The sequence below is a fragment of the Xyrauchen texanus genome, chromosome 30, assembly GCF_025860055.1.
Source record: "Xyrauchen texanus isolate HMW12.3.18 chromosome 30, RBS_HiC_50CHRs, whole genome shotgun sequence".
NCBI classification, from domain to species: Eukaryota; Metazoa; Chordata; class Actinopteri; order Cypriniformes; family Catostomidae; genus Xyrauchen; species Xyrauchen texanus.
This window is the reverse complement of record NC_068305.1, coordinates 25664894-25680344: the sequence shown is the minus strand read 5'-3', so window position 1 is coordinate 25680344 and position 15451 is coordinate 25664894. Positions and strand designations below refer to the sequence as shown.

The 15451-nt window shown below is 37.2% G+C and overlaps 1 protein-coding gene across 1 annotated transcript in view; it reads left to right on the top strand.

Annotated features, from left to right (window-relative positions):
- Positions 1-228: 228 nt before the first annotated feature.
- LOC127624055 (sushi domain-containing protein 6-like) overlaps positions 229-15451 on the top strand; it is a 47666-nt gene continuing 32443 nt past the window's right edge. The window contains exons 1-2 of the mRNA XM_052098676.1: positions 229-428; positions 9208-9359. Coding sequence (XP_051954636.1) covers positions 9251-9359 — 109 coding nt within the window. The 5' untranslated portion in view covers positions 229-428; positions 9208-9250. The remainder of the gene's footprint in view (positions 429-9207; positions 9360-15451) is intronic.

The following is a 15451-nucleotide window of genomic DNA, read 5'->3' as shown; positions in this document are numbered from 1 at the left end:
CTAGGCTTTAGCACATTTTCAACAAGCAAAATAAGCAGTTGTATTACAACAAGAAGAAGAAACTATTATAATCAGTGGTATCTTGTAATATTATTATAAAAGTTATCTACAGCTGATTTCTACAACCGTACTTGCAGATCTCATAAACCCCGCCTCTCTCACTTACAGTTCGGCACAGTCGTCATGGAGACCGTGTGAGAGCGAGGCCACTGGTGGAGCCCGGAAGTGTTGGGAGGTACTCCGAACTGGCCCCGCTGGCTGCTCTCACACCTTCCCATTTGTCGGATGATCAGTTCCGAAAAGGGCCGTCAAAATATCCGAACCGATTTTATACCAACACTGCGTTTACAGTAATCCTGGGATTTTCGTCCATTTGAAGCAGCTCCATGGTGACCCGATACTGATTTTACAGAGGAGGATATTCAGTGGTAAGATCTGTTTTTTCTATGCTGTGAAGGTTAGTTAGCCGATTTAACACGGTTAGCCACACGGGGTGTTTGGGATCTGAAGCAGTAGTTAACGTAAAAGCTAACAGATATCGATAGCCAAATTATTCAATCTTTAGACTTGAATATAGAAACAAGAGCAGTTATGTTAGTTATTGATTGTTGTGGACATTAGCAGGGGCAGCTATCACACATATACAGCTCGCTAGCTAAATCTTAATCCAATCAAAAGCACTGTTCCGATTATACGAAGGGTCTTTGTTGTTTTAATAATCATCAATGTTATTCGTTATACACGTGTAGCACACTCTGTTTAAGGCTATACATGGCGAGTTTCATGTGCTAAATGTGGTTAATTAAAGTGTCATAACGCGATTACAAAAAGTCTCAAATTAAGCGATGCGGACAAAGCCTGTTGTTTGCCCCCGATGACCCTTAATAGGGTGAAATTTCATTAGACTGTTATATATATTTTATATAAACATTTTATCGGACATATGTGTTAATAAACGATCCCTTTCGTTTTGTCTTGATGCACAGATTAGCTATATATTTGTTGTACATTTTTTAGTGTTATCTTCATCGGCCAGCAACAGACGTCTTTTGTTTTTGCGTCAACCAGGTTCTTATGAGTGTAGGTTAAGAAAGCTTCTTCCGATATGTAGCCAAATTCAAACATACATTTTCGATTTTTATTCAACCTTAAACACAGTGTCAAACGCCATCAACGAAGGGTAACGTGTTGCGAAAACGGGCCGTTTTTTACTCCTACATACACACACACACACGAAGCGCTGTACTGTACTATAATATTCACATAGCGGCGGAGGACTTGAATACGTGTTCGCAAAGTTGAAAACAAATCTCAAAGTTATTCTTTGATGAAACATAACCATCAGATCTAATTAAACATGTTTTCTCCTGTTGGCTTACTTTTTGGCTAAAGATTGCTCCATTCAGAGTATTTTGATGACATGTTCTCTTTTGTACTCTGCTCTCGGAACAGTTGCACGTGTCGGCGCGTGTGACTTTAAACCTGGAGAGATTCTGGGCCTTATTTCTGTCTTGAATAGCTACACTGAATAGCTACCGTACTATGTCTCTCAGTGCCCACTTTCTGTCTCTTACTATAAATATATTCTCCCTTTATTATCAAAACTTTTTTTATGAAGGTGGCATTTCGAATTTGTTTACAAAGTTGAGTATGGTGCTCAGTTGGAGTGAAGTAATAACGTCAACCATTTCTCGTCGTGAAAACCAGATTAGTGTAGTCTGCCTACGACTAATGGCTTTATAATTTGTTGGTATCTGTCATTTTGAGCCAGTATGCAATGGATGTTGCCTTGTTTTTGTACGACTTGTAACCCAACACTATTGGTAAAACTTTATTATGCGCATTTGGTTAAAAGTGTGATATACTTGGCTGAACTGTGGAGATTTGAAGCTTCATGCTGGAAAGTGACTATTTGGTTGTTTCTATGTGATCTAACATGGACTAAGTCATTGGACATCTGACAAATGTGGTTTGAGAACTTGACACACTGGAAAACAGGACGTGTTGGATTTACTTAAAATATAAAATGTAATTTTTGCGCCACTTTTTTTTTTTTTTTATCCCAATTTGGAATGCCCAATTCTCACTACTTAGAAGGTCCTCATGGTGGTGCGGTTATTCACCTCATTCCAGGTGGCAGAGGAGAAGTTCCAGTTGCCTCCGCTTCTGAGAACATCAATCCGCACATTTTATCACGTGGCTTGTTGTGCATGACACTCAGCCTGACATAGACTCCCAGCGTGTGGAGGCTCATGCTACTCTCCGCGATCCACGCACAACTTACCACGCACCCCATTGAGAGCGATGTGACTCTACCCTCCCTAGCAACCGGGCCAATTTGTTTACTTAGGAGACCTGGCTGGAGTCACTCAGCACACCCTGGATTCGAACTCGCGACTCCAGGGGTGGTAGTCAGCATCAATACTCGCTGATCTACCCAGGCCCCCACTCCATGCTTTTTAAGTAAATTCAACTTATGGTAATTTTGGTATCAGTTCATTCAGATTTATTTACTTAAAAAAATATGTCACGCCAATAAGATTTAGAAACTAATAAAAAGTTGTTTCAAATGTACATTTATATTACTATTTCTACTTAATTTACCTGGCTCTAAATGCTGAGGTCACGCATTTAACTTGACTACCCTAAGAATTGCACATAAAGCTGCACTTCAGCTATACATATTCACATGTGCAAGTCAAAATTACTAAACACTAATGACCCTAATGGTGACTTTACACTAAACATCTACAGTAAAACAACATCAATAATAATAAAAATAGCTAAAATCTCAATCTAATTTTTAAAAACAGCTAATTAAATGCTCACATAATTTCCTTTTGACCAAACAAACTTATTTAGGGGCTTATGGGTATTCCCCACAACCTCAGTTCTGTCTTAATTGTTTGAGTTCGTATACCGTAAACCCAAACAGTACTACTAACTACTGACAGTATCGGTGTTGCAATCAAAACCAGATATTTAGTTGACCCAACAATAAACTTCTACGAATAAACATTTCCAAAAGAGCTGCGCTCATGACATGTGGTGCTGATGCATCGCGGGTGACCCGAGTTCGAATCCCGGCATGTGAGGTCCTTTCCCGATTCCATTCCCACTCTTCTCCCCTTTCATTTCCTGTCTCCTCTCCACTAACTATGTCATTAAAAGCCTACAAAAAATATTTTTGTTTAAATTACAGTTTCATTAAAACATTTATTTCAGGTACTTAAATATTCTTGGGTAATTGGTTACAAAAAGTTTTGAATATTCTCAACTTAACGGGTTTTAAGGTTTAGTATAAAAATCTTAATTTTATGGATTTGTAAGATAAAGAAAATTTAAGGCACTCACAATTAGCTTATTCATTTACTTAATTTAACTATGTAAGTTCACCTTAAAATTGATATTTTGTGTTGGACACATTCATGAAAATTAATTAAAGCTAAATATGTTATAAATATGTAAATTTCTGATTAGAAGCTATTTATTTGTATATGTTATGGTTGTTGTTGAGCCAACAAATCATTTTTTTTTTTGTGCAGCTTCCCCTCACAAACCCCTGTTGGTTCCCCATGAATGACCACCTCTTCCTCATAGCACTCTCTGTGCAGAGGTGTAGATAAAGGAACTGTGTCTTAACTTGTCATAATATTCTCAACAAAAGACTCTTTCTTAACGGTCATGCAGAAAGGACTCTCCTTGCCAGACTGAAATTCACTGTTAACGGCTATGCATTTCTGTCTTCTCTTTCTTGACAGCTTGGATGGCTGTGCATTTGCGTATTTCTTTCCCAATCCCTTTTATGTTAAAACCCAAAGGCAGCTCTGGTATGATAGACTGGAAAATAATGACAGGAATGGGGTGCCACGTTTTTGTTGGCATCTGGCCTGGTTATAGTTCACTTCAAAGACATGTGACTAGTGTTATAAGATTATGGCTTCTTAATGTTACAAAGTATTTGTATTTTTTTTTTTAGTATCTCATACTCTCATAGAAAAGCCACAAGTTACACTTTCCAACGCTGCCGATTTGTTTGGGGTCATTTGTACATATTTGGTTCTTGAACAGCTTATGGCACATCTTCGTTGAAACAAAATCTGTCATTTGTGTGTCAGGGCAGGTCACTTTTGTGTGATTTTTACTAAACTTGTCAAGAAAATAAATTCTTAGGATACATTTGAAGAAGTTCGTAAGCATGTTCCTAAGTGCAATTCTTGACTAATTCTTAAGAAGTTTTCAAACATTTTCTTAAGAATGTCTTTTTTTTCTTGAATGAAATGACAGTCTTTGACATTGTCTGATTATACGAGGCTGCTCATGAGGTTGAGCAATCTTTAAACACTGGTAAATCGTAGCACTAAATGTATCTATCTATTACCCTTTTGTTAGTTTACTTTTGTTAGTTTAGGGACATTGACCATCATAGTTTTATGCACTAAAGTAAAGAGGACAGTTTCAGATTCCCATTGATATACTTATTATTTTTCTATGGACTCAAAAGATCGTGGAGAGAGAGAGAGAGCTGTGCAGCGCATCTGTTTCAATTGACTGGCATGATTGGCCAAAACATTAAGAAGCTTTAAAAGAACATTTGTTTGAATTTCATAATAACATTTACATGGCTGGAAAGTTGAAAATAAAAATACCATAAAACACAATATTGTTTTTTACATAAACAAGCCTATTGTGACTTCCGACTCAACATGATAGATAGTGTCACAACTCAGTAAATTAATTACAAATCTTACCTTAAGACAACTGTGAAGTTATGCTAACTTTTAAGATGTTATTTACAACAGTTTTTAAGAAAATTTCAAGAATTTGAATTCTTCTGAAGTTTTTCTTAAGAACATTCTTAAGAAAAAAAGATACAAACTTTCTTAAGAAATTTTCTTTCAGGAAAACAAAATATATTTCTTCAGTTGGAAATTAAGAAAATAGTAGTTAAGAATTTTCTTAAAGGTTTAGTTCACCCAAAAATTTAAATCCTCCCATGATTTACTTATTTTAGTTAAAAAAGTAAAAGAAAAACAAGTTTTAATTATCGATATGTTTCTTACACCAACCTATCGGTTTACTACAGCAGACATTAATTGATCGACTGAAGTCATGTGTATTACTTTTTTGCTGCTTAAATATGCCTTTTGGAATTTCAAACAGCCAGCAGCCTGATGGCACATAATTGAAAACCTTTATAGAACTCATTATGATAGTTGGGTAAGGTGGTTATTTTTGATTTTTTTTGCCATTTAGTTCTTCTGGTTTAAAAACAAAACTTTAATCAACTTAATAAATATGAGGTGTGTGTAAACTTTTGAGATATTATTATTCATGAGAAGGAACTTTTCCATCCAATCACTGTGCTGCCTCATGCATGAGCTCCCATTACAGCAGAGAATAAAAAAATACACATGGACATGACAGTGGTTCCTGGTCATTGCAAGTTCAACAGCACTCACGGAACAGATATGATAGGAGCTTTTGCACTGTACACTGTGGTGAGATCGTATTACAACTGAGAATTCAAAATCCCACACGGACATGACTGCGGTTCCGGTTTTGTGTATGTGTGTTTACTTTAACCTTGTTACTGTGCATTTTTACATTGGAAATACATGTTTTCATGCGAAAGCTGAAAAATTTGGCTTTCAGAGGCTTTATATGGAGTTAGGATGAACATACGCTGCATTTTGAACTGTTCTGAGACCAGTGCAGACAAACAGCACTCTGGAGGTTAAGTCATTGACTAGGGTGCATCCTATAGCTTTCTATGCAGCCAAGTGCATTCATTTCTAAATTCCGACCAAAAGTTCAGTTTTAGGCAGCAGATGATGTTTGGACCACTCAACATGTTTGGCAGACATGGGACAATGATAATCAGTACATAGATTCATCATTTTAATATGCAATTTTATTTTAACATGGTTGGCAGAGAATTTTATTATGCAATTTTATTTTAACATGGTTGGCAGTGATTTGATAATGATGGCAATTTCTTTGAATAAGAATAGTTTATTCAGCTTTATAGAAAATCAGCTGTAATGTCTATAATGTCAAAACATGAATAATCAACACTCCTGGACACATAAGAGACTATTTGATGAAAACAATCAGACTTTATATAGCTTGTTATTACTTGATTGGACATACATTTTTAGGAAAACTATTTGCTCTAGAATCATATTTTTTGATTGTTTGTTTATTCCCTCATTTGTTTTAATAAACAGCTGGAAGCAGTGAAGTGCAAGCATTTCAAAGAAGAGAATTTTATTTGTTCAGGTCTTGAAGAGGTCTTAAAATTTGTCCATTTTGATTTTAAAAACTCTGCAGCAACCCTGTTTCTGAATAGAAGTTTTCGTCAATGTTTTCATTTATAACGCAATGCTTTTTGTGCAGCATTTTATTTGACAAAAATAAGAGCAATGTTATATTTTATATTATGTTGTGAGGATCTTTACAAAAGCACTTCATTTTAAAAAAAAAAATCGTTGAAAAGGAATTGTTCTTTTTATAATTTTATAATCTTTGTATTTATTTTATAAAATAAAATAGATTTCATAGGGTCCTACTTGAAACATTTGAAAGCATGTTTACTTATATGAGAAAACCTAGAAGGAAAAATGCTATTGTTTTAATGTATTATGTACATTTTAAAAGGCTATTGCATATTACCTATTTTTTGAAATTGGTATCGAGAATCGTGAAAATTTTACTCTTATTGGTACAGACTATGGAACTGTTGGTATTGTGACAACGCTGCAGCAAAGTGTTTCCTCTCACATTTTGATATTCAGCTCTCTCTATCATGAGTGAGATTGGGTGAGTTGTGCTTAAAGTGAGATATGCCTCTCTTATCATCTTATCATTCTGTTGTCTGCATTCTGACCATTTACACTATTTTATACACCAGTTTTTGCAGTAGTATGTGTGTCATCATAAAATATATTAACAGAGGGGTAGATGGCACACATTATGGCCACATATAGCTTGTTAGCGCCATTAATGCTAAATGTAAACATGACAAATTACACATTATCTGCTGCATATAGGCTATATATTACTTAAAATAATCATTAAGTGGTTAAAACTGCTTGTTTTACTTGTGTGAATTCTACTCATAGAATAAGGCATGAAGTCATTGATAACATTTTAATGTCACATTAGTTAACGCTTTGCATGCAGTCTTTTCTGTATGCGTATTTAAAATTGTCATCTATATACCTCCCGCAGTGTGGCTGGCTTCTGAATGTGCGCAGACAGTATGGTAAATGGTCTGCACTTATATAGCGCCTTTTTTAACCTTAGAGGTTACCAAAGTGCTTTACATTGTGTCCCATTCACACACCAATGGCAGCTCTGCCGCAAGGCGCTAGCATGCCATTGGGAGCAGCTTGGGGTTCAGTGTCTTGCCCAAGGACACTTCAGCGTGTGGAGTCATGTGGGTCAGGAATCGAACCGACAAAACTGCTATTGGCTCTACAACCTGAGCCACAGCCGCCCCTATGTATGTCATTGTTTAAAGCTACTTTTTTACTCTGAGCAAAAAATGAAGAAGAGCTTTTCTGGGAGTATGCTGGGGCCTTAAGGTGTGAACGACACCTTAAGTATCCTGAAAATAATGTCATAATACAGCTATTTATAAGGATCTCAAACATAGGCTTAATTTTTAAAGCAAAATATAATTTCATATTGTTTGTATTGAATTGGGGTTAAATATGACCAGGACATTTTCTTGATTGGTTTTGTGATTTTCACACTTTTACTGAAATGCAAGCTTATTTGCTGCTTTCCCCCCTCCAGAATTCTGTTGGCACTGAACAGGTTGTTGCAGAATGTTCTGCTGTGTTTTTGGGCACCTTGGTGCTTCTCCAAAGTGAGAGGGGAAAGGTGTGGAGGCGGCGGCAATTTGGCCCCATGCACGTTGGAGCTGTAGCTGTGTCCTCAACATTCCGTTTGTTCCTGGGACCTATGCACCCCATGCTGCTGAGCTAAATCTGCCTTCTGCACCTTCAGTTGTGTATAACATTGGCATGGCCAGGACACACACATTTTATATCTTCTTTTGAAGGAATGCAGACAAATTGCTTACTTAGCAGAAGCATTGCACCTGCTCTCATTTTTGTAATGGTTGTGTGCTCACTTTTTTAATTAGATCAAAGAAATCTGATTCCAACTGATTTTTTTTTTTTCTCAGTTGGTTTATCAGGTTTCAGATCTTTCATGGGTTAGTGGTGAGGACCAAGTTTAGTCTTAAAGGGGTCGCACACCAGATGCGTCTGTTGGTCTCATAGCGCGTTCTAAAATTCTAGAAAAACTATTTTTCAATGAAGGTACGCACATCAACGCCACCACGTGGCTGTCTGTCGGCGGCGCCCAGCTACGACTCCAGAGGCAGCTCAAATTGCTGCCACGGTGTGCAGCTCGCATCATTTTCATCAAATTCGATCCAAATCATTATCAAAGGACATTGATTATTTACTCTAGCATGGTTCATTCTTGAAGAATGGAAAACCTTGGTAACTTTTGTGTATACTGTCTGTAACCTGAACCGCATCTACGTGCCCTGTGTTTGATACCTGTGCTGTGTCCTTGCTGTGACGCAGCATGGCGCTTCTCGTCCGGTGTGTGACCACCTTTAGTTTAGTTGTCAGTATGTCACAGCAAATTCCTATTGTCCTTGATGTGGTGTAAATCAAAAGGATTCTATCAATTTGTCTTGAATTTTTAAACATTCAGTAAATTGAAAACTTAGTTTGCTTACTTTTTATTACAAATCTATAATATTTAATATTTTCTTAATTTCTTACAATTATTGTGAGCAAAATCTGTAGAATGGATTTCAATATGGTCAAATGTAAGGCTGGTTATTGATATAGGTTTCAGGGTTTGATTCTTATTTATTTGGATATATTTCAGTTATAATGTCTTTTTTCCTTGGATATGAAAGACATTTTTCTCATTGGTCACATGTTAATTATTGTTTAAACCAAGATCACTACTATTCAGAAAATCAATATTCTTAGCTAGCCCTAGCAAAACGTGGTAAAGGGACTAAAGAGTCCTACACCTTTGGTAATTGAAAGTAATATCACATTAACCAAAACATTTAATTAAAAAAAAATACCTTGTAGTACTCTTTCTTTACATTTTATACATTAACTGCTGAGCTCCTTTTAGTAATTAGTGTGTGTTTTGTGTTGTCAGGTACAGCAGGAGAGTACTCTTGCTGCACGAGCAGGGCTGAAAGATGTGCAATGGAATAGCGTGTGAGACAAGAGCCTCGCTCGCTCACAGAGTGGCCGCCTCATCCCTGCTGCTGCTCCTCCTCAGTATGCTCCCCACAGGCCAAGCTTCAGGTAAGATTATTCACAAACACCTCCCCCCACTCTTCCAGCACTTCACCCTTCCATTGCAGTCCATTTTGACACTCTTTAAGCATTGATATTCTCATTTGCCACCATCGTGGATGGTTAAGGTGCTGTTAGTGATGACAATCTTATAGTTAAGGTTTAAAATATTAGGCTATGTCCTAAGCACGAAGTTTGTTGTGTAAATTCTTTTGTCTATCATGTTAGGAATGGTGGGGTCAGGTATCGATTTTTCAGTATATTATTTTAAATTCTGGTTTTCACAATTCGGAGTCCCAGTTGGTTTATAGATCAGGGTCAGTTTTGTCTTTTAGCAGCCACGATTTTTGAAGTATAAGACAAAGTACTGGGAATGTGGCACGATATCTTTTGTTCGTATCCAAAATAACCGATGGACTTAAGATACCGGATGAAATGAGCATCATTTCTTTCTTTCTTTTTCCCCTAATTTGGAATGCCCAATTCCCAATGTGCTCTAAGTCCTCATCGTGCCGTAATGACTCGCCTCAATCCGGGTGGCAGAGGACGAACCTCAGTTGCCTTCGCGTCTGAGACCGTCAATACACGCATCTTATCACATGGCTTGTTGAGTGCGTTACCGCAGACACCTACTGCGTGTGGATTCTTCATGCTATTCTCCACGGCATCCACACACAACTCTGCATGAGCCTCACTGAGAGCGAGAACCACATTATGGTGACCACGAGGAGGTTAACCCAACGTGACTCTACTCACCCTAGCAACTGGACCAATTGGTTGCTTAGGAAGCCTGACTGGAGTCACGATGAGAATCATTTCTTTGTTTTCAGTTGAGCATCTGGGAGGTTTCTCTCTCTCTCTCTCTCTCTCTCTCTCTCTCTCTCTATACAGAGGGTGTGTGTGTATACATCTGTTTCCCCTGTCACTAAGAATCTCATCTAGTGTCTCCCTCACAATTTAAACATGGCTCTATATCTTGCTCTAAATGGCGGATTTGGCTTGAGAACAGAGACAGATATCCAAGTTGACAGGCAGTCGATGTATTGTTTCAAAGACTGAGGCATGGATACTTTAGCTTTGTTTGGGCACTTTTGTCTGTGTGTGTGTTTTGAAAAACTGAAATTAATTAAATGTTCTAACTGCTTTCCTGAAACCACACTGCATTTGCACTATTTCCCCTTAACAACACGTGAACATGGCTTAACAAATGGATGAGTGTTTTTTGCACTTATGTAATCTATGAGTCACTGAGAGCATTGCGCTTTAAGAATACATGTTGTACTGTAGATGGAGGGATTGAGAGATGGTGGGATTGGGTTAAACCACTGATCCCATGTGGCCACATTCTCATATTGATTGCGCCGCAAAGCTGAGCCTGGGATAAAATCATGTCCAAGCATGGATGTATGTCTACGCACACACGTGTTTGGCATGAATCTAGTATGTCAGCTGAAAGCTGCATGTTCATCCATCCCACATATGGCGCAGTGGACAGAAGGGATGATTTTTCAAGGTCATTAGATGAAAGTCTGTTGATGATTTTGCATCATATTTTTGGCAGTTTTTACCATTCTTCCACCCAAGCTTAATTTTATTTCTCTCTGTCCATCTTGAAGTGTGCTTCGAGGTGAAGTGTGTCATTTCTGTGCCACTACTGGCACCAGATAGAACTACCTGTGTCTTTCATTGTTTGCACAAACCTGCAATTCTGCATTTTTGAAATAATTACTAGTCTTTTGGAGCATACACAGCATGGAGTAGGACTAAGTGTTTGCATTAAATTTAAAAAAAGTAAAATTATTGCTTTATTTGACGGAAATAAAATGTTTAAAGTGCATGTAAACATATTGAGTGATGATGGCATAGATCAAGATAAGTGAATGTCTAGGTGCTTTACCATAGCTAATGACAACATATACATTTTATATGTTGTCATTCAGATGTTCAAAGACCGTCAATCTGCGCATCTTATCACATGGCTTGTTGAGTGCGTTACCGCAGTGACATAGTGTGCGTGGAGGCTTCATGCTATTCTCTGCGGCATCCATGCACAACTCACCACGCCCCACTGAGTGTGAGAACCACATTATAGCAACCACGAGGATGTTACCCCATGTGACTTTACCCTCCCTAGCAACCGGGCCAATTTGGTTGCTTAGGAGACCTGGCTGGAGTCACTCAGCACACACTGGATTCGAACTCGCGACTCCAGGTGTGGTAGTGAGCGTCTTTACTCGCTGAGCTACCCAGGCCCCCCAATTTTAGCTTGCGTTGGCAGGTCATCAATGTTAAATGGCCTGCCAAACACTAATGTGGTGGACCTTCATTATTCCTGAAATATTCACCATAATAGACAGCGACTTTTTATATAGTGACTGTCATTCCAGCATGCACAATGCTTGGAGACACAAGGGTGGACCTGATCTTATCTTGTTTCATGCAATTATGTAATTGAAAAATATTCTTTTTAAATGCCTTGTTTATTGCATAGCTTCATTCACGTGTGAAATTAGAGGAAATGGCACACAACAAAAACCCTTGCTGTGTTCAGAGGATGATCTTGGGGTGGGCTGAGTCAAGCTCCAGAAACCTTATTTCAGTGTGTGAAAATGAGAAGCAACTCCCTGTAGGCTCACAGCTGAAGTCGCTCTGTTTTTAGTATTACGCACAATGTGAGCTGGAGGAAATTCCCATGTTCCTCACTGCTTACTCTAATTTACTATCACTTCCAGATGGTCATATGTTCGCTAGTGTTAATTTTCACTGAAGCATGACTTAAAACAATTATAACTTGAAAGTTGTTTGATGAGGTGTTGGTATCTAATTATTTGCTCATAATGAGCTAACAGACTCAAAGCTGCTGGTTAGATTTACACCATTTTAGAATAACCAAAAGCAGAATCAGATACACATTGTTTAATCTTGTCTATTCATGTGCATGGTAAAACTATTAGAGGTATCACTTGACATGAGGTAGATGCACAAAATAATTCAGAAACAGCCTTCTTATATTTCAGGAAGTGGTTTGTGTGGGTTTGATAATCTTTAGCAAATAAACCCTAATACTCAGCACTGCCCTACAAAAAAAAAAAATAATATGCCCTAATAAATTGTTTCTTTGACTGAGGTACAATCATGTGAACAAAATGAGAATCGTGATCACAAACTTCAAAGTCTCCAGGTTTCAGTTTTATCACATTGTGTTGCCACTTGAAAAGAGAACAAGGTTTTGACCTGATGCAACTCCTATGAAAAATCAGCGTGAACCTGTTCAAATGTCTACTTCCCCGTTCCATTTGAGAGGTTCAAGCTGTAGTTCTTCAGGCTTCCTTGCCAAGTAGTTTTCTGCTATAATATGGTGCCCTAGTGGCTAATACTGTAAAGGTTAGCTTTGTATTTGAAATTTCACATAGCTAAAAAGGCCTGGTGCTAGGTCTGATGTAGTATTCGCTCTGTGCACAGGGTGACGCGACGAACGTTCGAAATTTGTGTGGTGGGCGGGGAGACTTCCGGTTTAGGTTACTACCGGTATTTCCGATGTAGATGTTGTTGAAGATTGAGTGGCAAGCTATCAGTGAGTACTGTATGTAAAATGTTAACAGTAAATAAGAAACGTCTTACATATCAGTATCAAATTGGCAACTCTAAATTACATTGTAGTGTTCCTCGATGTGCCGTTTCATCGAGGTATAATTCTATAGTAAGTTTTCATCGTTTTCCGCATCAGCCTGAGGTACAAGCTCAGTGGCTAGTCAAGATAAGACGCGAGAACTTCACTCCTACCGATAACACCCGGGTCTGCGGTCAACATTTTAAGCTAGAAGATTTCACCACAGGACGCAGAAAACTTGTTCAAGGAGCTGTGCCATGTCTTTTTGAGTGGAACAATTTTTGTTTACCAGCGCCAAGGACTGTATTTTTCTCTGAGCTTCCATATACTGCTTATATATATTTTGTAATTTACTATGCTGTTTGTTTTTTTATATCTTGTGATATACCTTTCAGAAAATTGTCTGAAATATTGACAATGTTTACATTTGTCATTTATTGTCTTTTACACTGCCAGGAGGAACACAAATACATGAGTTAATTCAGACATTTATTATACAAAGACACAAGCTGTCATACTACACTCAACAATAACATGGCTCCTATAATTGTAACATTGTATAGATTTGTAATGATGAACTATGTAAATGAACATTGTGGTGCAACGTTTGACATTTTGTAGATAACTAGTCCACATAACAGTACTCAACAGTACTTTAATGCTTCTTTGCACATCTGATTGGATGTCAACTGCATTTCATTGGCTCTGTACCTGTACTCTGCTAAATGACAATAACATTTAATGTAATCTAATAACTACTAACACTGAATTCATAATAACAAAAGGTACCTTGTATAGGTTTGTTGTTTATGTACATACATACATGTGCATTTCTTAAAGATAACTATTTACATTAACATTGATTTTCACACAAACACATGTTTTGTACAGTCTGATACAGTAATGCAACATTATGATTGCATAAGGCTCTGCCAGCCACACAGTAGCAGTCGACCTCAGAGCTGAACAGGGGTGGAGTCTTCAAGGACAATCTTTTGAAAAACAAAAGTGTTATAATCAGCAGAGATCACAAACTGATCAGATATCTCTAAGTCAAAGGTGCATTTTGCATTATTTCTCAAGTTAGCTACTATGAGTTAGAGAATGAGGTTACTTTAGGGTTAATAAGAAAGTAAGTTAAACAGAACACAATATAAACAGCAAAGCAACGGTCTCAACAACCAGCTTCTGGGGTTTCATATAGGAATGGTAGGTCTACTAGAACACTAATGGGGCAGGCAAGTGTCATCATAGTGTTACCTACTTCAAACGTTTGGCTAGCTAGATAGTTGTCCAAGATGTTCAACTTGTTTAGGTAATTATACATTTGTTTGCCAGTTTAACCCATCATTGCCAAATTGAAGCCCCAGAACATAACTGGAACAGAACTGGTTGGATCAGACGAACAACTGAACTGTCTTTCATCCTATTCTGATGGTGTGAGGTTTCTAATGTTTCCTCAAAGATCTATGACAGGTAGCACGGATGCTGACTCTCCCTGTCTGTCTTTACTTGATACTGGGGATAACCAAATACTGTCAATACATGTAACTGAACACCACAAGTCATTAGTATATGGGTGATTCTTAGACTGTGGGCACTTTATGTACTTTGTAACCATAAATGTCATTTTTAAAAATATGACCAAAGTACAATTGATATGGATTGCAAGAGTAGATTTGTGTAATACTTTTTATATTATAATAAATTACAATACTTTTTATATTTAGAATATAATATTATTTTTATTTCTAAATTATACTTTTATATTAATTGATTTAATTTAGATGAATGAAAATTCAATTTTGTTGCATCATTTATTGCTTATATTTTTGCCTTGCCATCAGTTGTGTCAGTTATTTACAGTATGCACTGTAACAGTTCATCTGTGAGACAAATCAGTTGTATACATCAAACTCAGCACTACACTAAAAACAGTTGTGGTTATGTTTAATGGCTTTGTGAATTGAGTTTACTGAGTGTGATGAGTTTAATTGTTTTTCTAATAAACATCTCCACTGTTTCTCTACATTCACGTTAATTCATTGTCATTTCCACCACCACCCTGTCATTTCCATCACCACACACATTTTTTAAAAATATTTAAAAAGTTCTCATCACACATTAAAAAATGTATCCACAATTTACAAGATCATGCTCTACTTAATATAAAAATGCAAGTCATTTATTTTCTAATAAGCTCTTGCCCAAACCAATATAAAATTTCAGAGTGTGACAGGTGCACAGTTCACCGTTTGGTCCTTAGGGCAGTTAATTTATCTAACTGACAAATGTATAATTATTGTACATTGTGGAAAAACTGATACAACTAGTTACAAAAATGATCTTAGACAATTCTTGACTGACATAAGTTATTCTGTTTTTAAATAACAGCATTGAGATGTGGTGGAAATGACATTTCAATGCTGTTATTTAAAAACAGAATAACTAACACAGTCTCATAACTTCTCTTGTAATCTAAGTTTGTCCT